Source organism: Choristoneura fumiferana, chromosome 2 (assembly GCF_025370935.1).
Source record: "Choristoneura fumiferana chromosome 2, NRCan_CFum_1, whole genome shotgun sequence".
Taxonomy (NCBI): domain Eukaryota; kingdom Metazoa; phylum Arthropoda; class Insecta; order Lepidoptera; family Tortricidae; genus Choristoneura; species Choristoneura fumiferana.
Genome location: NC_133473.1, coordinates 2,821,079 through 2,845,230, shown reverse-complemented (window position 1 = coordinate 2,845,230; position 24,152 = coordinate 2,821,079). Strand labels below are relative to the sequence as shown.

At 37.9% G+C, this 24,152-nt stretch overlaps 5 protein-coding genes across 5 annotated transcripts in view; 1 reads left to right on the top strand and 4 right to left on the bottom strand.

Moving 5' to 3' along the window:
- Positions 1-2,655, bottom strand: part of LOC141445368 (uncharacterized) — a 10,273-nt gene extending 7,618 nt beyond the window's left edge. Inside the window, exon 1 of the mRNA XM_074111211.1 lies at positions 1,564-2,655. Coding sequence (XP_073967312.1) covers positions 1,564-2,635 — 1,072 coding nt within the window. The 5' untranslated portion in view covers positions 2,636-2,655. The remainder of the gene's footprint in view (positions 1-1,563) is intronic.
- Positions 1-24,152, bottom strand: part of LOC141445647 (periodic tryptophan protein 2 homolog) — a 55,391-nt gene that overhangs the window by 19,827 nt on the left and 11,412 nt on the right.
- On the top strand, positions 2,987-6,169 carry LOC141445646 (ubiquitin domain-containing protein UBFD1-like). Its single transcript, XM_074111497.1, has 6 exons — positions 2,987-3,132; positions 3,248-3,678; positions 3,856-3,987; positions 4,332-4,473; positions 4,862-4,908; positions 5,500-6,169. Exons 1-6 carry the CDS (start codon positions 3,120-3,122, stop codon positions 5,608-5,610), a joined length of 876 nt encoding a protein of 291 aa, XP_073967598.1. The 5' UTR covers positions 2,987-3,119; the 3' UTR covers positions 5,611-6,169.
- LOC141445645 (uncharacterized) lies at positions 6,209-8,584 on the bottom strand. Its single transcript, XM_074111496.1, has 5 exons — positions 8,128-8,584; positions 7,801-8,048; positions 7,371-7,503; positions 6,769-6,898; positions 6,209-6,552 (listed from the first exon to the last, which is right to left on the bottom strand). The coding sequence occupies exons 1-5, from the start codon at positions 8,482-8,484 to the stop codon at positions 6,467-6,469; spliced, it is 954 nt and encodes a 317-aa protein (XP_073967597.1). The 5' UTR covers positions 8,485-8,584; the 3' UTR covers positions 6,209-6,466.
- LOC141445367 (uncharacterized) lies at positions 10,215-16,521 on the bottom strand. Its single transcript, XM_074111210.1, has 2 exons — positions 16,440-16,521; positions 10,215-15,529 (listed from the first exon to the last, which is right to left on the bottom strand). Exon 2 carries the CDS (start codon positions 14,484-14,486, stop codon positions 10,215-10,217), a length of 4,272 nt encoding a protein of 1,423 aa, XP_073967311.1. The 5' UTR covers positions 14,487-15,529; positions 16,440-16,521.

The window sequence follows — 24,152 nt, the reverse complement described above, 5'->3', positions numbered from 1 at the left end:
GTGTGTGTGTGTGTGTGTGTGTGTGTGTGTGGTGGCGTGTGGTGCGTGTGTGCGTGTGTGTGTGTGTGTGTGTGGTGTGTGGTGTGTGTGTGTGTGTGTGTGTGTGTGTGTGTGTGTGTGCTGTTGTATTTTTATAATTTCTATATTTTTGTTCGATCAAATAACACTAGCAACCTTATTAATAAACGTGGAGTAGTAGTTTAACTTTAATTCGAGGTTGAACTTGGATGATAGTAAAAGTCAGTATTAATAAACAAGAAGTAAGGAAAGAGTAAGCTCAATGCCCGGCTTAGTCTCGGACTAAAACTAATCCTTGGTGATGCCTAGTTTAACGATGGGAGTAATATTGGAGTAACCTAACTTTTCTGTTTGACGATTGTTGGTTGTGGTTTGACTGTGGATTTATTTGAAATTTGTTGTAGTAAATTTATTTACCTAACTTCTATTTTTGCATGCATTACTCGTATAGCATAGTGAGTATAGCATGGTGTATTATGCCGAATGATTTGCATGTCGTGCAAGAGCTTGAAAAAACTCGAAGGAAATTAGAACACAGGAGGTGTTAGGCCTGTAAAATTATACAAAGTTCGCCAAAAATCGTTTAGAGCTTCAAAAACACGAAATTTAAAACTAAATTCCGATTTTAGTCGTGATACTGCCAATTTCATAGTTGATATGGTGAAAAATGAGTTAGCAGGTGATGCGACAGGTGGTCACATACCGCCTCATATAAAAGTCTTAACTGCCATAAGAGTCTGAGGCCGTGGAGAAGTAAGTTAAAATGACTTTACTATCACGTGATATCTTCGTTTTCTAATTATTTTAACGTGTATTTACTTAACATGGATCTTAAATCTTCAACAGTTTCAGTTTCAGTATTATTCCCGTAAAATAACAATGATGTTGAAGTAAACTGTAGGCCTACTACGAAACTCGAAAATCTAAGTTCGTTTCGTGCCGCCCCTTTCGCTCTCGTATTAAATAGTACAAGTGTCAGAGGGACGCGCACGACGCCGAACTTCCGAGTTTCGAGTTTCGTAGTAAAGCCCTGCTGTTTTAAAAGGCTGACAATCTTAAGCTGACAAGGGCAATATAATGTTCTGGTGGCCAGCGTCAGAACCTTAATTACCAACTACACTTAACCCATGTGACTATAACAAGACGTGAGCGAGATAACACTAACAAACAGCGCCATGCTCGCCGCATGTTATATTTGGTGCTTTCTACTTTGGATGTGGATTCATAGCCACAGATTAAAGACATCTTCTTGTTTTTTTTTCAATGGTTCATTCCTCGTTCATTCAATGACTCATTTTTTTTTAGGTACTTTTGGGCACGCTCGGGTTGGATCTGACATACGCAATAAAGAAAAGCGTTTTTAATGGAGCCAGTTGTGGGTAGGTGTGTATTTCCCTTATTTTTAGTTACCTGACGAAACTTGTTGTGGATGAGTAGGTAATACTACCTATTTGCGATTTATTATTGTGTGTGTGTGTGTGTGTGTGTGTGGATTAATATTTTATTTTTTGTTCGATAAAATAAACACTAGGTACATAATCTTACTCTGCATCGCGGCCAGCTTTTCGTCCTGAGCTTTGAGTTGCAAAGCCATCATTAGTTGTGCTTCTTGTTGCTGCAAGTACAATGCCGCCCCTTCAGTCGTAATATCTTCATTGGTACTTTGCATCACGGTATTGCTAGTCATCTTAGACAAATAATCCAACTTAGAATCGAATTGCGGATACACTTGCTCCATTTCTTTTTCTTTTTCAATTTCGTCTTCGAGCTGTTTCTCTTCAACCTTTTGTTTAGGTTGAGGAACCGATTGGTCTTCGTTTTTAACAGTTTTCTTCTTTTTAGTATCCCCACCACCAAGCCAAGCAGGCATGCCCGAGTCTTCTTCCTCGTCATCTTCTTCCTGATTTTCCTTTTGGAAGATCCCCAGCCAATCCTCGGTAGTCTTAGTTTTTCTCTGGGGTACTTTTTTAGTTTCTTTAACGGCAGGCTTTTGCACAGTCGTCTTAGAACTAGAAGTTGTCGTTTGCTTAGTTTCACTTTTTCCAAGAAACGAATCAAAATCGAACTCTTGACTTTTTGCGGCTGTGACCGGTCTGGCTGCTTGACTAGAACCACCAGTTTTTGTTGACGACCCTCCGAGGATATCGTCTAACAGTGATTGTGAGCTCTTCCCTCTTTCTAAAGGTTTTGCAGTTTCTTTTTTTGTTTCTGGGATTAAATCGCCTAGTATGTCTAATGACTCTGCACTAGTCGTTGGTTTTGCCTTAGCGGGTGACTTTCCAAGTCCTATTTTATCAAAGTCTAACTTGCTCTTTGAATCGGACTTTTGTACTTTAATGGATTCTTTAGAAACTGTGCGGGTAAACGTAGCAGGAGTTGGAGACTTTGGTTTGTCTATTTTAAAGTCTGTCGAAGTAAAATCTTTCTGGTCATCTTTTTGATGAGGCGTTGGCTTATCACTAGCACCCAAGTCGAATATTGCATTTTTCTTCTCGACTAATGGTGTATTTTTCTTCTTTGCGGGTTTTTTCTTTCCAAGAATATCATCATCAAAAAAACTATCATCGCTACCGTCACTAAGGATTCCCGCTAATGGATCATCTATGTTAAAGCTCATTATTAAAAATATAACAACACTTTTTCGCTTATCTTATTTTTACAGTAAATCACGCTGGTTTGTTTACAAATTAGCCGCCATAGAAACTGAAAGAAAAATAGACCACAGAGTAAACAGACTGTTGCTAAGGCATATTCTACATAATTAATAAAAATGTACCAACTACTACTACTCCTTTCTTTTACCAAAATTTGAATAAAAATAATGTTATTTTGTTGTCTTTCCGAAGAAATAAGATTCAATAAGGAGTATTTAGTTTATTGTGAGTGTTATAGCAAGATTATAAATTTCCGAATTTGTATTGCCTAGTCTACTTACAATACAAGCAAGCACAAGCAAACAAAACAAATTATTTCTGAACGCATCACAATGGTGACGAAAAATTTGTTGCTTCATGTCATTTGGTCGGTTCTATTTTAATTATTTTTCAAAACAACTTTGATATTTTGGTGATTCTTATTCATTTACAAAACCTATTTAAATTATGGAATATATTGGTAAGTCATCAAATATATCGTATATAGAGAGACATACTAGATTTCTTTGTTACTAAAGAGCATCGAGCTTTTGTTCTTGAAATTTTGCAAACTCACGTTATTACTTATTTACCAGCTTCCGAAAAGGGAGATTCTACAGAAAACTGTGATCCTAACTCTTTGGTATCGAACGGCACGAAGATTGCGCTAGAATGTAAACCAAATGCTGAGAAACCGCTCACGGAAGCTCCCACGGAGAGTACCGCATGCTCCTCGGAGTCCATCGAGGAGTCTGAGGTCTGCGAAATCCCCGAACAGATCGAATTTACTGTAGTCTTTAACAAAGTTAAACATGACATTACCTTCGCATATGATGCGTCTGTGTTAGAGTTAAAAGCACATTTGGAAAGAATATGTGGAGTGCCTCTGTCCGCACAAAAATTATTAATAAAGGGGATGGCGCGCGACGATATGACTTTAAGGAAAGCTGGAGTTGTCAAAGGGGGTAAGGTGATGCTTGTGGGCTCGAAGATGGATGATATCTTAGCTGTAAAGAGTGTGCCAAAGGTCTGTATGTTTTTTTTTTATCTTGTTGCTCTTAACGCGTAATTTCTTACTTGCAACTACAATAAATCAGCATTAAAAATCATCATTTCCATTGTCAAGAGGCTAATTGATTTTATCACTATCTATAGATCATTTGAAGTAAGGTTTTGTTATAAATGTTATCTTTTCTATTTTTAGGAAATATTAGATGAAAAAGCTAGCAGTGGAGGACAGTCAAGTAAGGAGCCTCTTTGTGAACAGAAAATACACAGGAAAGTTCTAGATAAAGGCATCCCACCTGATGTGATGCCAGGTCTTAAAGGAGTTAAGGTATTTGCTTATTCATATGTATAAAATCTGTATATTATAGCATGGTAAATTGCTTACCTGCCATCCTACTTAATAAAACATTCACAATCGAAGAAATTTACTAATTGAAAGGTGTTTTACATGTGTCTCTTACTAATATTGACATATTCTCTCTTAGGCTTTAAGTGATCTGAGAAATCAAGGACATTTATTATGAAGAAAACAATTCTGTTAGCAGTTTGCAGGTTCCTTAACATAATATATCAAAGCTAATGAATTTGCTAACTATTCTTTTATTACCTATAAGCCTAACAAAAAAAAATTGATTGGTACCAGTAGAAATTGCATTAAAATAATAATTATAGGAACCACTGCCACCTGTGCCTTTGAGTGGAATGCTAAATAAGCATGGAGGCAAGGTGCGATTGACATTCAAACCAGAGCAGGACCAACTTTGGCTTGGCACAAAGGAGCGAACCGAAAAGCTTGCCATGACTTCTATTAAGAGTAAGTTTGACTATACCTTTTCCCAGCTAGAAATAAAATAGCTACATAATGATTGTAGTTTAAATAACTCAAAAACAAACATTTGTTGTAACAGCATATTTTACCAGACTAGTCTATCAAGCAAGGCTAGGTTACGTTCTGTTGTGGAGTTCCAGTGCCTGCCTGACTGCCCTATCATCAGATCCTGGATATCATTGGTTGGTTAGTTGCTTAAAGAGCACCCCAAGACTTGGTTATGTTGTTATCCTGTAGCTCCAGTGCCTAGCTTCTGGCTCCATCGTCAGATCAGCTTGATGGTATCATGTTATTCATGTCAATATTACAATAAGAAATACTATGTTGCTAGTCCTAGAAAGGATAAGATTGTTTAATTGTTGTTTTGTTGCAGGCATCACATCTGAACCCATTAAAGATCATGAACAGTATCATATTATGGTAAGTTACATAATAATAAAATTGTCTATTCAATTTGCATGTCATTGATCAGTTTAATTGGCACATTGAATTCTGAAACTACTGGGGTGATACAATTTTGTAAAAAGTAGAAATTAGTTTTATGTATACTTGTAGAATGCAGGTGGTAGGACCTTGTGCAAGGTCCGCCCGGATTGCTACCACCATCTTGCTCGCTAATCCTGCCATGAAACAGCAGTGCTTGCACTGTTGTGTTTCGGCGTGGAGAGTAAGACAGCCGGTGAAATTACTGGCACTTGAGGTATCCCATCTTAGGCCTCTAGGTTGGCAACGCATCTGCAATCCCCTGGTGTTGCAGGTGTCTATGGGCGGTGGTGATCTCTTATCATCAGGAGACCCACTTGCTCGTTTGACATCCAGTTGAATAAAAAAAAAAAATTTAGGAAAACCTATAAAAAGTCTATGGCATTGAAAGTAACATAGCAAACCCTCTCCATACAAGTTTAACATTCACTTGTCTGCTTTTTTTTTTCATATAATGAAGTCTATCAAGACCTGATAGTTACAAGAGAACTAAACATCAAACTCATACTTGGTTTTCATTCCTTCTAGGGTCTCCAACTAGGACCTACTGAAGCTTCCAGATATTGGGTGTACTGGGTGCCAGCACAGTATGTTGAAGCGATAAAAGACGCTGTGCTAGGTGTCTGGCAGTTCTTCTAATTGTTTTCAATGTCAGTTAACACCTCTGTCCGGTTGCTGCCTACTTTTCCCATGAGCCTCTTGGGCAGTTGCAATATTCAAACTATATTAATTATGTCCAAAACACTGGTACAGTGCAGTACCATTTCATTTGTGATATTACAATGCCATGTCAATTAAAATTGTCCATTCAACTTCTGGCATCTATCTGGTCAAATGAGATATTATTTATTGCTATTGTAAGTTTGCATTTTCTGCATTTGGGTTGAGTAATCAGTTCAGGCATGCTTAGATTAATTCTTACAAGGTGGTGCCGTTGTCAGCGCACACATGAGCTTAACATGCCCAGAGTTTCAGACCTGATCTCTATATGTGAACTTTACAATAATCAGTCACTTGAGTGAAGGATTGGACAGAATAACTGCAACTATACAATCATCCTGATTCTTTTCTAATTGTTGCTTTGTTTATCTATATGTAATGTTTAGCAGCTTATAAATTGTGCTAGTTCTCATTCAAGCCAATCCTTCACTGAAAATTTTTGAACCTAGAATTAGAAAATACAATGTTTTAAATTAAATATTTGGTTTCATTATATACCTATAAGCAAACAACTATATAATTTTTAAAAGTTTATTAAGAATACAAAGATACAAGAAACAAAGTATATTTGCATTTAAAAAAATATTGCAAATACTTAAGACTAATTTGGCAGAAGACAGTAGTTGCACTACATAAAAATGGCACCTAATAATAAAACTTAAAGAGAAAGTAATAAATAGTTTGTATAAATAAAAATATTGTAAAATTTTGGCACAAGGATATGTAAAAAAAGAATGCTTATTTTGTACTTAGGATTGACTTTAAAAAATTGGTCTTAACCATATTCAGACTGCACAGTCATGGAGAATTGACCTTTGGGGATACTTGTAGCATGATACCAAAGTCTGGTGTCCAAAAATACTGAAAATAGAAACATAACTTTAAAATCATAAAACAAAAATATGCTAAATACTTCTGAGAAATCAAGATTTAGGGGCTGTTTCACCACCTATTGATCAATTTTATTTGATGGATAAATGTGATGTCTGTCCATTCGAACAAAACAGAGACGGCATCACATTTATCCGTCAGATAAACATAATCAATGGATAGTGAAATAGGGGGATAAAGTCTTACCAATATCTCCTGGTTCTACGTAATACTCAAGTTTATGGCAAACATCATCACATTCAGGTACAGGGGCAATGGACCACTTTTTGAGACCCTTGACTTGCCCTTGCCACATCAGTCTTGAAATGTAATCCAGCTGCAAAATTAAATAATTTGAAAAAAAAAAGTTTGTAACCATAAATAAAGAAATGGATATAAAAAGTGAGTGAATGAGAAGATGCTTGCAGGGTAGATTTAATCTCATTATCATTATTAGTATACCCATGAGAAGCCTTTCTACTAGGAAAAGTGCATAAAATGCACCATTTTATATGGGTTTTATGAACAATTTATACACCCTGCAAAAGCAAACATTTTAATTATGAGGAAATTAAACAGCAACAATCGTTTTAAAAATCATGTAGGACAAATCCCCAACAATTCATTTTTTGGATTTTGGATCTAGTTTCAGTAGCAACAAAAGCGCAGTTAAAGAATAACATGACAGTGCTTTAGATCCTTTTTGTTAAACTTCTACATCCTTGTTACCTAGATCCAGCATAAATATGTAGTTCACAAGCATGAGAAGTGAAAAGGTCATTTAACAATATGAGTTGTACTTTACTCACATGCATAACAGCTCCCATTTCATATCCAAAGAATATGTTTTCAGTAGCTGGAAATTCTGCATCTTCAGGGAGAAAATCTGGTATGTCATAGTATTGCCTCACTTTGGCCAAAATATCCGGATGACAATTTCCCCTAAGAAATAGAAGATGTATGTTTATCAATTTAAACCACTAAGAAGACCACCACCACCAAACACTACAGAAGGAATAATATTTTGTTGATGATACTGCAATGCCATGTAATGAACAATGGCTAATACCCCATATCTGACTAGACATTTTTTTTACAGCAGCTATAAAATTAAATGTCTAGTTGTGTTTATATTATACCAGCGATGAAACCTCAAATTGCTCCATTTTATAGGTTACACGGCATTACACATTGTTAGTTACATGGCTTTGCAGTATCATTGTTTTTTTTTTAACTTACCAACCAACATACCAGGGTTTCTGTCCTGGTTCATTCCGGGCCCTGGCATCAGGCATATCAAACACTTCCTTTAGTGTAAATAAATCTGTCTTGAAGTTGAGAAACTGACATCCTTCATCAATACTTTCATAGCTGCCCACTGTATTCTCATATAGCCTTTTAAAAGTATAAAAATTAAGCTTATATGTAGCTCTCCAATGGCTTATGGCATTTTTGATAATAATAGGTTTAGACAAATAGGCATAGTTCTGAAAATAAAATAACATTTTAACATGGCTTATAAAAATTTGCTAAGGCAGGTGATAGGGATATGAATAGTTTTCTTACAGCAAAGTTTCGCCGGGAGACGTTCCGAAGTATAATGGGTTTCGTAACGTTAGCGCAATATCCGCAATCCGCGAGTGGCCGCGTCGCTTCCCACACTAGGTAATTATTAGGTAATAAACATCTCACACTTAAAACGCTATTGCCTACGATCACGCTTATAACTACTGATAGAAAAACAACAACTATCGCCACTACCAACTTTCTGTTGTTCGCCTTGTTCACTGCTTCGTTATTGTAATTGGAAACGTAATTGTACTGTCTCAGTAGAATTCCATTAAGTCCACCTGCTATGGCATTTCTTTGAAGATTCCTAATAGTTTTTCTTATAGCTTTGGCTCGTAGTGGCGCTTTTAGCATTATTATTTAATAATAACCGTGAATCAGGGTCACATATTGTAAAATAAAAGTTTTAAATACAAAAATAGTTCATGTTTGTTGCTATTGTGACATTGACATTTTCTACTTCCTGCAGGGCTACTACGAAATTGAAGTTCGTATCGTATCGTACCGTCCCTCTCGCTCTCGTATTAAATAATCAGAGGGATCTGACACTTATATTATTTAATACGAGTGCGAGAGGGACGGTACGATACGAACTTCGATTTCGTGCTGCTGTCTCCAACCAATAAGAACTCAAATAATTTGTTCTGTTTTGGTCAAATTTTATGTTTACTTTTCGAATAACTCACTCAAAAGGTTCTTGAATAACACTAATTACATAAGAATTACATACTTTTTACGAGGGCGACTTCTCATTAATAAATTATATTAATTCTTATAAGCAAAAATAGAATTTTTAGTATTTACTTTTGGAGTAATCAGGTACTGCTATCGCGAAAGATTGGGTGATTAATTGTTGTATATATATATATCTCTATACTTTCTATATTTTCATATTGTGGGTAAGACTTGCTTATTATGAGATATATTCCTTCTTTCGCGATGTAGCATATATTTAACATACCTGAATTCATTTTCTTGTAGGTTGCTAACTCCCAATAGTTCTGCTTCGCTTATATTATTACTGGATGTGTCTCCGCTGGTAATCTCCTTCCACCTCCTGCATAAATTATGGCCAGATGAGTAACCCTGATCACTCCTCCGGCCACGGAGTGTCACGGTCAGACCCGTGGCGCTCCTCGGTGCACTACTTCTCGGTCAACTGTAAAACATAGCTGGTATCAGAACGGCAAGACTCAATCACGTGTCACAATGTTACGACACTGCTCTAAACATACAGGCTCACTCTAGGGGCGAGGGGGTAACCGGACGTCTCCGGGCCCGCTCGCAAAACAGTACTTGGTCCACTGCGCACGCCAAGATTCTAAATCAACCCAGATCCCGTGTCCCGTAGTGGACAGCGAGATATGCCCCTGGGTTGTCGATGGAGCTGTAGGTAGAGTCCAAGATAGACACCAGTCAGGATGGATCCCACACCATGTGTGTGGGCATGCATCCGAGCTGGCGCCCCACAGGGTGTGATTGGTACAAACAACAGTAAAAACGTTAATACGTGATACACCGAAAAGACCATAGGCGCTTCGACACCCGGTGATCAGCAGAAATAGGAATACTCAGGTATACTCAGCTTTGGGAGGATGGAGATACTGCAGTTGCTGCTTGATGACTTCCACAAATGAACTTTATACACATTTCACATTTGACGCTATTAGCCGCCATGCCATAGACTGACAGCAGTCACTTTTTATATTCAGTGTTGCCACTCCAAAACTAATAAAGCGGGCCACTCACCTAGAGATTCGCGCCTGTCGCGACACTCCCCGGCGGCAAGGCTTTGGAGTGAAGCAGTAGCGCAGTCAGGTCTCGCGTCCATTCCTTGATTCTCTCCATGGCTTTAGTGGCTGCAGCTCGTTTCGACCTCTGGTTCACATCCATATCATTCATCTCAGTTGTATTAGGTAGCGATTCATCTTCATGTTCTGTCGGTGCATGTTCTGCGTCTTCATCTTGTATACTAACGTGATCTTCCATCGTCAATGGCATAGGTGCAATGACTTGAGGTTGAGGTATTACAGCTGTTGTTAAATCAGGTGTCAGAGGACGAATTTCCTCCACACTCTCTATATTTACGTGTCGTGATCAGGTGTCACTAAAGGACGAGTTCCTCCTTTACTGCTGATGTTCGCAATAGGCTCTGGAGCATCCTCTATCTCGAGAGGGTAGAGATGTGCGATAGAACGCGTGTACTCAGTGTCCCCTACTTGTACTATTGCTGCTCTACATAGACTGTCAGCACTCGGGATCAGTTCTGTAATCTTCCCTACCTTCCAGTCGTTTCTATTCTTGGAGTCGCCCTTGATCTGTACGATCTGACCAGGACTCGGTGTAAGTTTCGAAGTTATTCGCGGTTCTCGCGGCAGATGTCCGTATCTCTCGCGAAGACTTAGTAGGTAACGGTTATAAAACATTTCTTTAAATTCTTTTAGCATGATGAGTGCTCGTTTCCAGCCTTTTATTAATTCTGTCTTCGTTGTGGTCATAATTTGTGGTTCGGACTCATTTTCGGCTTCTTCTAATGTGATTACTTTTCCTGCAGTCAGAAAGTCCGAAGGCTTCAAAACATAGTCGGGTTCGGAATCCACGCTAGTGAGCGGTCGTGAGTTAACCACGGCCTCAATCTCTTTAACGATCGTTGAGAGCTGATTATCTTTCAGCATGTGTTTTCCTAGCGTCCTCTTCATGCAATTCTTGACAATACCTATTAAACGTTCGTAAAATCCACCTGCCCAAGGGGAGAGGGGTATTATGTACCTCCATCTTATCTTCTTGTCAATGCAATATTGACTTGAAATGATTTCTGCTATCAGCTTGAAATGTTGAGCATTATCTGATGTTACTAATGATGGTATTCCTCTCGTAGAGATCATTCTTCTTAGCGCGAGTAAACCTTCTTCAGCCGTAAGGTCTCGTACGACTTCGAGGTGAACCGCTCTCACGACTAAGCATGTAAAAAGACAGATCCATCTCTTGCTATTTCCATCTCCGTTGTTTATCAGAAGAGGTCCCATGTAGTCAACACCTGTATAAGTGAACGGTGACGAGTAATTTACTCTCTCTGGAGGTAATGCTGGTGCTGGAGGTAACTTAAAAGGGCCTCCGCTATGCTTGATACACTCTGGGCATTTTGCTAATAGTCGCTGTACGTAACTCTTCCCCTTTGGAATCCAGTATGACTCTCTTACTCTGCTCAACGTGTGAGTAGCTTTCATATGATAATTTTCTCTGTGAGTTTTCATGACGAGGTCATTTGTAAATGTGCAGTCTCTGGGTATTAGTATTGGATGACGTTTGTCGAAAGACCATTCTGCATGTTTCATACGGCCATTGCATCGCAACAGTCCGTCTATGTCTTTGAATAATTCCAAATTAATTGCTAAACTCGTTTTCTTTCCTTTGCTTTCTAGTGGAAAATATTCTTTCTGCAGGTCTTTAATGCTCTTCATAGTATCTACTGGTATATTCTCTTCGCGAAATGTCTTGTCTGGTATTTTCTCGTTAATCTCCATTAAGTTTACTGTATCCGAAGGACCCTGCCCCGACGACAGGTCTCGAGTCTCAAATACGGAATGGCTTGGCCATTTTCTTTTTCCTTGTCTTAGGAATTCAGGGCCGTTAAGCCACAGCGTCTTTTTCTTTTCCCATAAATCGGGTCGTGTCGCCAGGTCAGCAGGATTAGCTTCCGTGTTTACATAGCGTAGTTCCAACTGCTTATTTTCTTTGATGGCATCTACTCTCCTCCCAATAAAGGGAGGTAATAATTTATTAGAGTGGACCCAACTTAGAACTATTTTACTGTCCGTCCATAAGTATTCTTTGGTTATTGTGATGCCTATCACGTTCTTGACATATTTCAATAGTTTGCTACCTAAGTAACAACCTAGTAATTCAAGTCTGGGCATGCGCAAATCTTCTCTTTCCTCTTTTGGCACAACCTTTGACTTAGCCATAACGAATGATATGTTCCTTTTGTCTTCATTTCCGGCTGTCAAGTAGATCACTGCCGCGTATGCTTGCTTTGATGCGTCGCTAAATCCGTGTAGCTCATATACTGCTTCTCCGGTAAGTCCTATATAACGGGGTATTTCTACATGTTTTATTGCTTCCAAGCGATTAATAATATCTTCCCACTTTCTTTGCAGTTCGTCAGGTAAGACTGTGTCCCATTTTATTTTTATTTCCCATAATTTTTGCATTAGCAACTTCGTAGGTAAAATCAATGGGCAACAAAGTCCACATGGGTCATACATAGAAGCAATTGTACTCAGTATCTTCCTTTTGCTCTGAGGTCCTTTAACGTTTTCTTCTTTGAAAGGTTCGCTTTTAATGTTCAATCGCAAGGTATCTTTCTTGATATTCCATATTAAGCCCAGTATTTTTGTTTCTTCTGTTTGTTCGGCTTTGTATTCTGATGGGATGGTTTTGAGAAAAGCTTTATCGTTTGAAATCCAGTCTCTCAGATTCATAGCTATCTCATTGAAGACTTTTCGTGTGGTTATAAACAGTTGTATCGCTGCTTCTGTAGAGTCTGTTCCAGTAACGAAGTTGTCGACGTAGCATTTGTCCACAATCTTAGGAATCAGTTCTGGTGCATTCTGTGAGACGTGATACCGTAGCGTGGCTGTCAATATGAACGGACTTGCAATGATTCCGAACGGCACTCTACAAAAGCGCATATGTATAATGTTATCCATAGATAGAGGTTTACTTTTGTCCTTTATCCAAATGAACCTAGTTACGTCTCTGTCTTCAGTCTGGAGTCCTATTTGTAGAAATGCTTTTTCCACATCAGCTGTTATCGCAACTTTATTTGTTCTGAATTGAATGAGTAATGCTATCAAATCTCCAATCATCGATGGACCTTTATACATGCACTCATTCAAACTCTTACTCTCTTTCAACTTTCCAGACGCGTCGTACACAATCCGTCCTTTCTTACCTTCTTGTTTCACCATGTGGTGAGGAAGGTAATGAATAGGAGGTACTTTCTGGATATAAACGTCTTCATCTGGATTTATGATTTCGATGACGCCATTGTTCAGTTGTTCTTCCAGTATATTTTGATATTCTTTCATTGAACTCTCATTCAATCGTTGGAGTAGGCCTTTCAGTCTTCCATACGCTAACCCAAAGTTAGTAGGCATCCTTGGAGGGTATTCAACCCATGGCCATTTTACCATGTACCTGCCATCTATATGACGTATGGTTTCGTTGAGATGCTTAATAGCTTCATCTTCTCTCGTGGTCTTCGGGTTATCCGTAATGCCGATACTTTCTAAAGCCCATAAGAATGAAATGTCCATGTTTTTTAGAGGTAGGTCTGGTTCAGTAAAGTAGACGCAATTCGGATCGTGATTTTGACAGTAGGTTATAACCGAAAAAGTATTTTCACTTTCCTTGGTATTTACTCTTCCACTAACCAACCATCCAAACTCGGAGTTTATTATAAATAGGTTGTCTTGAAGGCGTACCTTTTCTGTACCAATCAAGTTAAAATAGTAGTCGTTCCCAACTAAAATATCTACTCTATCTCCGAGGGATCCGTCGTCAGCTAGAGTGATATCCTTCCATTTGTCGAGATTAATAACCGGCGTTTCTACTCCTTTAGTAATTGTAGGAACTTCGTTGGCATGCAGCGTTATAGTTCTATTTTTTCTTGTAGTTATTTCCAATTCGACTCGTGGGCTATCATACTCTCGAGGCGTTTCGCTTGCAAAACCGAAAATTGACAGCCTATTTTCTTCCTTCACCGATAGGTTGAGTTTCTTGGAAATCTCTACTGTGACATATGATCTTTGAGACCCTGAGTCTAGTAATAACCTGCATGTCACGGGTTTGTGTTGGTCTCTCTCGTTCTTCACTGTTACTATCGCAGTCTGTAATACTGTAAACTCACCGCTATTCACTGCGGTTAACGACATTTCCTTTCTGGCTGTAAACTTTTCAGGACATAGAGCTCGATGATGTCTTCCCGTCTTGTAGCAGTAGACGCATTCCTTTCTACTTTTGCAAAAACGCATTAAATGGTCTCCTGATAGGCAATTGAAGCAGCGTTTATTTAGCTTCGCTCTTCTCTCTTCAATTGTCTTATATTCTTGACACCGGTCTGCATAGTGATCCTTTCCACAGAATATGCAAGATAGTTTTCTTCTTTTATGCTCTATGTATTCCTTTGTTCCTTCTCTTTGTTCTTTGTCCTTATTTCTCATTGGTTCATACTTTCGTTTCCGTGATGTGTCACATTGGCTTCTGGAATAATAGCTTCGTTCCATTCTTTGTGTACGCTCGCCTTTCTTGTTTTCGTTCTTATTCTCTTCTCTCCTCATATTATTATTCTTCATGTGATTTCCCCTTTTTGAAACTATTGTACCTTCTTGCAGGTTTATTTCTTAAAGGTTCTTTATTCTTATGCGTTATATGTAGTGTTTCTACTGTATGGTTTCCCTTTTCGGTAGGACTATTATCTGGTCTTATTTTGTTAGCTTCTTCTCTTGCAGATATTATCACTTCCAATTGCTTTCTCATTTCTCCAACAGTGTCTTCTTTCAGTTTCATCTTCATTTCGTAGATGAGATCTCCTGGGAATTTCTCCGTAATAAGATACCGTAAATGGTTATGATCTGTGTTTTCACCAAGTGATTGTAGGACCCTGAGATGACGTTCTAACTCATTTAATGTGGTCCGACAATCCTCTATTTTTGTATCTGCAGCCTTTACTTTGCTAAGGGCACTGTAGTGTGCATCAATAATCTGTGATTGTTTACCATATCTGCTTGTTAGTATCTGAATGGCTATTTCATAGTTTTTATTAGTAGTCTCTAACCCGTCTATAATCCTGCGAGGTTCACCCTTTAATGTTGACTTAAGATAAAGTAGCTTGTCAACGTCAGGTATCGGCCTATCATGAATATTGGACTTGTATATGTCCCAAAATTCACACCAAGTTAACACATCTCCTTGAAATTCAGGTAACGTAAGAGTTGGTAGTTTCGCTGAAAACGCACGGCTTTGCTCCTTGTCGCTCTGGATCTCTCTTTTATTCTTATCCACGTTGACTGACAGTCTACATTTTAGTTCAGCTAAAATTTCTTCACCATTAAATTGAGCGTTGCTCATATCAGAGATCTCGTCTGGTGATGGATTGTTTGAAGTCCGAAAATATTCATTAAGTTCCGTTGTAAATCGTTTAATCATATTCTCCAACTTAGACGCACATATTTTTGCCTTTTGCACCTCTTCTGCCTCATCGCTACCTTCTTTACAATAAGCTTCAGCTTCTGCGCTATGCTCTTTTATTCTTCTTATTATTTGGTGAAGTCTAGATTTTATAATATAATCTAGAGAGGTCTCTTCATTCTCAGAATCCATCTTGTGTTGTAGTAATCTGGAATAATTTTCATTTTTCTCTTTACCTACTGATTACCTATACATAGTATAAATGTATAAAACCGAATCTAATATAGTAGGTAGTTATTGATAGTAAACAAGTTTAAAAGAAAAGCCAAAATATAATTATAAGTTTTTTAAAAACATTCAATTTCATAGTGTAATTTATTACACTATTGCTGCTGACTGTACACGACTGTACCCCACTTAGCGTTCAAGTGCTCACCAAAACAAATCAAACAAGTCCAAGCACGATGGTGTTATCATATGTAGTTGAGGAGTTCCTATAGGTACCTTCCGGTTCCATCATCAGATCAGCTCCAAATTACCATGTCATAGCTTTATCCCTAAAGTTACATGAACATACTAAATTTGAACACCATCTGATGTCAGCAAGCACTTGGTGAGGAAATACACAATTTGACCCAGATAGACATACAAACAAACAACATTATTTACCTAATGCCTCTAATAATATTTATTAATCTTTATGTTAATTCAAATCTAGTATTCAATACACTTCAGAAATTTTTACATAAGAATTTCACACCTAACTAGAACTTGCCCATTTGCACTACCGTGCACCTTTATTAGTACCTGAGCAAAATCTCCATAAACAATCTATACCTATTTATTAAATGAGTTTGTATTGAATTAGGTTTATGAAATAATTATGATAAGTTCAAGCTCAGTCCAGCAGATGAGAACTAAATAATCTGTGTATTTATTATTTTATTTTTCAAAACAAATGTTAGAATCAAACTATTTAAAATAATTATTTGAGTTATAATTTCAATCTCATCATTATTCAATCATCATCACTACATGTTATGATATAGATTGACTTCTATAGGTATGTGTTGCTTACAGGTCTAACTAAATATACTGTATTAGTTATTATTACTTACATAACTTTCTTCAGGTGTATCAGTGTGCACTTTTCTTAGTCGGTAAGGAGAGTGCTACCGATCCTTTTAGAACGAGTACCTAGTGGTTTAAAGAACAATTTAAAAATTACTTACACCAAGTTTATACATGCCTATAGGTAGTATTTACGTTTCCATAATATGCTACGTATGTACCAAAAATCACGCAGGCGACACCGAGACCGCCTTCAATAAGTTTTCTTTTTAGTATGTACTCTATAGAATTCGATATTTAGCACAGCACACGTGAGAACTTCTAAAATTCTTAAAAGCCGCGTGTGTAAATCTTTTACACTTACAAAACGTTTTTGCTACAAGATTCGGCTATCAAGACAAACGGCACTGAACACGGACATTATTGCTTATTTTCGTTTGTCCAGATCAAGTTTGAATCGATTTCAATACATAAAAAAGTTACTTGGAAAATCTAAAACTTTACTCGTACGGAGCTTTTCATTCATGCAACAGAAAGTAAGATAAAACTTTTACAACCTATAATTACGACACTCACCTCAAAGTAACACAACACTTATTGGTTTTTCAACACCTTTTACCACTTTCCAGCTTATTTTTATACACTTAGCTCACAATTGCAAATTCGCAAACGAAATTCAAGCGCCGACATACAGTAATGGCGGAAAGGTAAGTACCTAGGCAGGGTAGGTAGGTAGATATACCTACCGCGCCGCGATTCGAAGAAACGATACGATTACCAACTTTTATCACAATATGTACACTCGTAATACTTTATATACTCTACTTAAACGTCTGAAATTATTCTTAAAATTAACTTCTTCTTATAAGTAAATAACTAAGAGTATTCTTATTTTATTCACCAAGTAATTATAATTAAAATCTTTTCCTCTATCTCGCGCGAGTGGTCACCATGTTCGTATACGGTCCGGTCTCACTTCCGGTTGTATATTTTTACAACTCATTCCGTAAAGTAAATTGCTATAACTTATCTTAATTGATCCCTGAAATACATTTACAGAATAATTGCTTAAATACTATCGTACTCCTTATGTTGATTTACTAAACAAAATAAGAAATGACCAAAATTTTCGGCGGCGTCCATTTTTTCAGCAATGCTGCCAACTAAAGAAGCAACGAGTAGCGCTCGCGACACTGGTCCTATACCACGAAGTGCAAAAACTCGAACTTCGGATGTTGCCGTCTCGTTGACGCTTATGACATTTAATACGCGAGTGAAAGGGAGAGTGCGATACGAACTTCGATTCGCGAGTTTCGTAGTAGCCCATCTGACCTCCATACTAGACTTTCTTCACTATCAAACAACAGATGTCGCTACAAGTCATAACTTGTAGTTTCAGAGTACTTAATAAAATTGAAGTTATATTTTCAATGCATCATTCTTCGATAATATTCATCCACCGATGTCTTCCATTCCTGTAGGACACTCCGGCGGGGGCCAAAAATACCAGCAACACAAATTTAGTTGTACCCACATTGGTTTTCTGAATTTTAGTACGGGAGTTTATCATTTGGTTTTCACCCGCACTTCCACCATATCGCGAAAGATTGGGTGATTAATTGTTGTATATCTATATATCTCTATACTTTCTATATTTTCATATTGTGGGTAAGACTTGCTTATTATGAGATATATTCCTTCTTTCGCGATGTAGCATATATTTAACATACCTGAATTCATTTTCTTGTAGGTTGCTAACTCCCAATAGTTCTGCTTCGCTTATATTATTACTGGATGTGTCTCCGCTGGTAATCTCCTTCCACCTCCTGCATAAATTATGGCCAGATGAGTAACCCTGATCACTCCTCCGGCCACGGAGTGTCACGGTCAGACCCGTGGCGCTCCTCGGTGCACTACTTCTCGGTCAACTGTAAAACATAGCTGGTATCAGAACGGCAAGACTCAATCACGTGTCACAATGTTACGACACAGCTCTAAACATACAGGCTCACTCTAGGGGCGAGGGGGTAACCGGACGTCTCCGGGCCCGCTCGCAAAACAGTACTTGGTCCACTGCGCACGCCAAGATTCTAAATCAACCCAGATCCCGTGTCCCGTAGTGGACAGCGAGATATGCCCCTGGGTTGCCGATGGAGCTGTAGGTAGAGTCCAAGATAGACACCAGTCAGGATGGATCCCACACCATGTGTGTGGGCATGCATCCGAGCTGGCGCCCCACAGGGTGTGATTGGTACAAACAACAGTAAAAACGTTAATACGTGATACACCGAAAAGACCATAGGCGCCTCGACACCCGGTGATCAGCAGAAATAGGAATACTCAGGTATACTCAGCTTTGGGAGGATGGAGATACTGCAGTTGCTGCTTGATGACTTCCACAAATGAACTTTATACACATTTCACATTTGACGCTATTAGCCGCCATGCCATAGACTGACAGCAGTCACTTTTTATATTCAGTGTTGCCACTCCAAAACTAATAAAGCGGGCCACTCACCTAGAGATTCGCGCCTGTCGCGACAGTATTACCATAGGCGATTTTAGATTGACCCTTCAAAGTACCTTTTTTGCTCAAAATTTAGCACAATTGTTGTTTCCGTGGAGAGTAAAACAGTTACTCGTGGTATGCCTCCTCCATGGGGCAACACAGGCGCAATAATGTGTGTGCATGTGCGCGTGGTTTTGGGTTTGCGTGAAAATAAAAAATTGGTGAGGTATATTCAGAAAATATATAATGCGATGGTATAACCTAATTTACCTTTAACGATATGCGCGCGTGACCGGGCTTGTCAAATGGTTGCAGTGGACTAATTTATTATTAATTAAAATAAGCGAAATGCTGCCACGTTAAAACGATGAAACGAACTCCGACATCTTCACTGGAATTGTGGCGTTTGACGTTGATCTGTTGTCTTCTGTGAACGAAATTACGGAAAAAATGACTGCGTGGTGTGTATCGTGAAGGTAAATGTAAATGTGCGTTAGTGTGCAATCTATTTCACGATATAAATTTTACTGTTTGCTTGAAGTTATAATGTATAAGGTGGACTCGGAGAAAATACTGAAGAAATACGAGTGTAATGTGGTGGTTCATTTACGTAGTTTAATAAAAGCTTAGACGCCTTGCTGTGAGAGACTTACTGTGAAGTATGGTGCGCAGTAAAAGTTTATTCTGGATTCAGTATAACATTTTTAATTCATTATTTTGAAATTGTAGATCGCTGTGATTTATGCAGGATATGCTTTCTTTAGCACAAAGTAATTTAGGGTGTGGTGTGTCTGCGGCTTGGTCTAAAATGGGTCATTTATAGAGCAACGATGATATTAGCGGCGAGACACGGATTTATCGGGACGTCCGCGCGTTCGCCGTGCTTTTTACACGTCTGACATGATAAAACACCTTTTTTTGCTAGTTTTTTTCCCGCGATTTTTTCGCTGCAGTAACGCTGTTTTCCATTTAAAGATAATTTTTGAGGCTCAGAAATGTTTGAAAGAAGATTTATTTGATATTTTTGGGCGTGCCTTTTATCAATTGCCTGTTATCTACCTCAATAAAAACTATGACATCATCTTCGGGTGCGGGCGGGATGTAAACCGACCGAATACAGAACGTACGTGCGTATGTAAAGAAATATAGAATTTGCGGTATATTTTATCCGACTGGGTGAGATCACAGAAATTTAGTTGACCCTTAGGTCATAGGATTGTTCCTAAATTGGTTACAGATAGTGATTTTAAGCTTTCTGCTGTGGTTTACAACTGTTTAATTGCTTGATATAACACTGTGAATTGGAGTGAATCTCGCCAATGATTCATTTAGTTCACCAATGCTAACATTGTCAATAGATTCATGGATAAATGGGTAGTTTGCTAGGAAAGTGACGAATTCTGATAAATCAGTGTTAATTTAAGAAACTACTACCCTTCCATTATTTATTTTACAGAATAATGTACATAGCTGAGCTGCAGAGGCTAAATTAATTTTATTACAAGTGTATTATGTACAAAATCATTATGTTTATGCTCAGTATCTTAAAAGCGTAGGGAAGACAATTTTATATAACATCACAATTGATAGGTTTTCATTTTTATTAAAACGTGGGTTGTTTGTTAGTCTATTCATTAACTTTGTCTATATTCCATAGGAACTTGCGAAAATAAAAAATATAGTTTAACCTCAAAAGTATACCTACTTTATAAAGTACAAATCAATTTAAGAATAAATGCTAAATGTACTATGAAGAGTAATTATTATTGTTAACAATAACAGCCGAAAGTATGTTATATTATAAGCACAAATTTTTCATTGAATTAAGAATTTTAAGAATGTTGAAATAATTACTAAAACATTATCGGTGCTGTTATTAATTATTTTTCAATATAACAATAAAATAAAACACTTCGGTGCACAGAATATAATTTATCAACTTGATAAACTAAGCAGCCGTGATAGTGTATAATCAGTTACAACACATGTAGGGTGATTACAAATTGATAGCATTACAAATACAATGGTACATTTGTTTTGCACTGTTGGTATAATACTTTTTATCTAATAGCTTTAAACAAGCAATTCTTAATAATATTCTTTATTATATAATTTAGGGCAGAGGCGGCCTTAGGGGGTGGCGAACAGGGCAATTGCCCAGGGCCTCGCTCTTGCAGAGGCCTCGCGCAACAACCCAAGCAAATTAAAAAAAAATATATTTTTTTTTACTATATTTTGCATCAGATAGTTTTCACAAAGGACATAGGGCCTCGCAAAGACCTGCCGCCCTGAGCCTCGCAATGGCTAAGGCCGCTGCTGATTTAGGGAATCTTGGAAATGCTCCAACGATTAGTGTGTGGATGTTTTCGGGAATGACATATCAATCTAGCTCGGTCCTATCTCTGGCAAAACGCTTATAATAGTGTTTTAGCCCGAGCAAAGCTCGGTCGCCCAGGTAATTATTATTAAGAAGCCTGCCTAAGCTTAAGCTTTATAAGCTAGCTGGTGCCTACGGCTCTGGCTCTGAAGAATTTGATTGCTATCCTGCGGGAATATGCAACATGCTGGGATAAAATCTATCCTATGCACGTCCCAGTCCCAGGGTCCCAGAGATATTGATTTCATACACTGCTCATAAATATCTAGGGATGATAAAGATTACATTACCTTTATAAATCGTACATGATGGTTACCTACACAACTTTGATGTTGTATAAACTTGTCATTAATTTTTTTGTCGCAGACAAAACAAGTGTGAGCATCAAGTTTTTGTGTGAAATCGGTGGACCGTTACAACTCTTCAGCCATTTATGACTTAAGGTGCGATTAAACGGCGCGCAAACACGCGAGTCGAGCCGAGCTCCGAGCTCTGTTTTTTTTTTTTTTTTTTTTTTATTACATTATTATTTATTTTTGTAGTTCGTACTTTTTCACCTTTTACAATAGGTAATAAGTCATAGTTATATTTTGAACATGAAACTACCGTGAGACTCACTCATATTAAATATATTGACCCGGATAACTCACGTCATGTCTCTCTACTGCTTTTGGTGATCAATAAAGAATATTTGTATTGTATTGTCATGTCGGGCTAAACTCGATTTAAGATGTGAGTTATCCGGGTCAATATATTTAATAATCATAGTTATAGTAGAGGTTTTTTTTTATTAAACGTCTGGATGGCAAATGATTGGGTCACCTGATGGTAAGAGATCACCACCGCCCATAAACATCTGCAACACCAGGGGTATTGCAGATGCGTTGCCAACCTAGAGGCCTAAGATGGGATACCTCAAGTGCCAGTTATTTCACCGGCTGTCTTACTCTCCATGCCGAAACAACAGTACAAGCACTGCTGCTTCACGGCAGGATTAGCGAGCAAGATGGTGGTAGCAATCCGGGCGGACCTAGCACAAGGTCCTACCACATGCAAATACCTGCTGCTAAATCTCCGTAATAATTTAAGGCCCCATATTTATTATTCTAACTCAAATATTTATCTTATCTTATACTCACATTATTGTTTGAAGTAAATATAGGATGTCTTATCTTTTAAAGTGATTTATTGTGATTAGTCAATGCCGAGGAGGGTAAAACAAAACTAAATAATAATAAATACATAAATATCATGGGACACTTGACACCAATTGATCTAGTCCCAAATTAAGCAAAGCTTGTACTATGGATACTAGGCAACGGATAAACATACTTATATAGATAAATACATACTTAAATACATATTAAACACCCAAGACCTGAGAACAAACATTTGTATTATTCATACAAATGTCTGCCCAGCCGGGAATCAAACCCGGGTACTATGAAAAGAAGTTTAGAAATTGCTTAATTTTTTGTCTCCATTTATTTTCATCATAAACTAACTACACAATTAATAAAGTTATAAATTTAAATTTAAATTTAATAAAGTGGTTGTGTTGTGATGCATCTTTTATTGTTTCTGCACACTGTTTAAGTCAACGGTTGAAAATCGGGACATGATGATGTACTTTGTGTAAAATTTTATATCGAAAATACAAACTGAAATATAGATGCACAGAAAAACCAGGTCCTCGGCATTCCGTGCTGCGTGCTTTACCGCTACACCACCGCAGCACTCCTATGCACCACATATCTCAGCCTGTTTGTTTCTTATTTAGTCACTTAAGCAGCGACACTAGCGATATTTAGGCTGTAGCCCTCATCGAGAAACATTTTTCATTGTATTTTCGATATGGGTTTTACGGGATGACCGTAAAAGTAACAAAAATTTGGAGTTGAAATAAAAAATAGAAAAAGATTCCAAAAACCAATCTTAATGTAAAATTTTACACAAAGTAAATTCGGTTCGGCAAAAGTTTTACCGAACATTCGGTCGAATATTCGTATTCGGTGAAATCCATGTTCGGCCCATCTCTACTAATAATTCGCGAGTGGTGCTGCAGGTAGAGGCTAAGGGCACAAAACACAGATAGTTCAGAAATCAATATCCATACAAGTGCGCTCGAGCAACGCACACATAGACACTGCTCACGGACACTATCTCGGACCGGTTGGGACCAGCGCGAGCGCGAGTGCCATCCGCTTGAGACACGCGTCTGTGAACTTTTTTTGTGCAATAATGGAGCAACAAAAAAAAAGTTATTATAACTGTTCAGTGGACGGTTGTTTAAATTAAATAATCGTGAATTTCGCCAATAACGAAATCGTCGCAAGATATTTTCTGCGACAAATTTTTAATATAACAATGACATTAAAATTAATTTTTTTTAGTTATTCATTTATATTTCCATTCTTCCAGTTTCATTTTCCAGGCTTGTGCAAAAATTGGCGCAAAAACTATGGCATCCAAAAGTCATTTGTGCGGTATACCGTTTTGCCGTCTCAACACACATGCTTGCTTGTGCAAATTGGAATTTGCCCAAGTCGATAGAGCGTGTAGTCGGACCCTAACAAATAATAATGTTTGACCGGTTCAATCTTGACGGTTACGTAACCCGACCACCAACCGAAGTATGGTAATTTCGACGATCCAAGTCATACTGAAAAGTTTTTGTCTCATTTTTTGTGAACGTTTTTCTAAAACTGTTATTATACTAAATCGCTTATACACATTTGAAGTAATAGGTATGTTTACGCCTACTTTTTAGGGTCCCATTTACAAAGGGTCCAACAAAATGAGCTATTGCTCTCGCTTTTCCGCTCGTCCGTCTATGCCTCAGGGATCGTCCGTTAATCACGTTGTTTTTTAGCA

What these genes read in the sequence shown, in the direction of transcription:
- LOC141445645 (XM_074111496.1), bottom strand. Translation starts at nt 8,484, where the DNA reads ATGCTAAAAGCGCCACTACGAGCCAAAGCTATAAGAAAAACTATTAGG. An exon ending in AAACCCTGGTATGTTGGTTG is followed by an intron (nt 7,504 to 7,800) that starts GTAAGTTAAAAA and finishes TCTATTTCTTAG; the next exon opens with GGGAAATTGTCATCCGGATA. An exon ending in CGTAGAACCAGGAGATATTG is followed by an intron (nt 6,553 to 6,768) that starts GTAAGACTTTAT and finishes TTCTATTTTCAG; the next exon opens with TATTTTTGGACACCAGACTT.
- LOC141445367 (XM_074111210.1), bottom strand. Translation starts at nt 14,486, where the DNA reads ATGAAGAATAATAATATGAGGAGAGAAGAGAATAAGAACGAAAACAAG.
- LOC141445646 (XM_074111497.1), top strand. An exon ending in CTGTAAAGAGTGTGCCAAAG is followed by an intron (nt 3,679 to 3,855) that starts GTCTGTATGTTT and finishes TTCTATTTTTAG; the next exon opens with GAAATATTAGATGAAAAAGC. An exon ending in ATGAACAGTATCATATTATG is followed by an intron (nt 4,909 to 5,499) that starts GTAAGTTACATA and finishes CATTCCTTCTAG; the next exon opens with GGTCTCCAACTAGGACCTAC.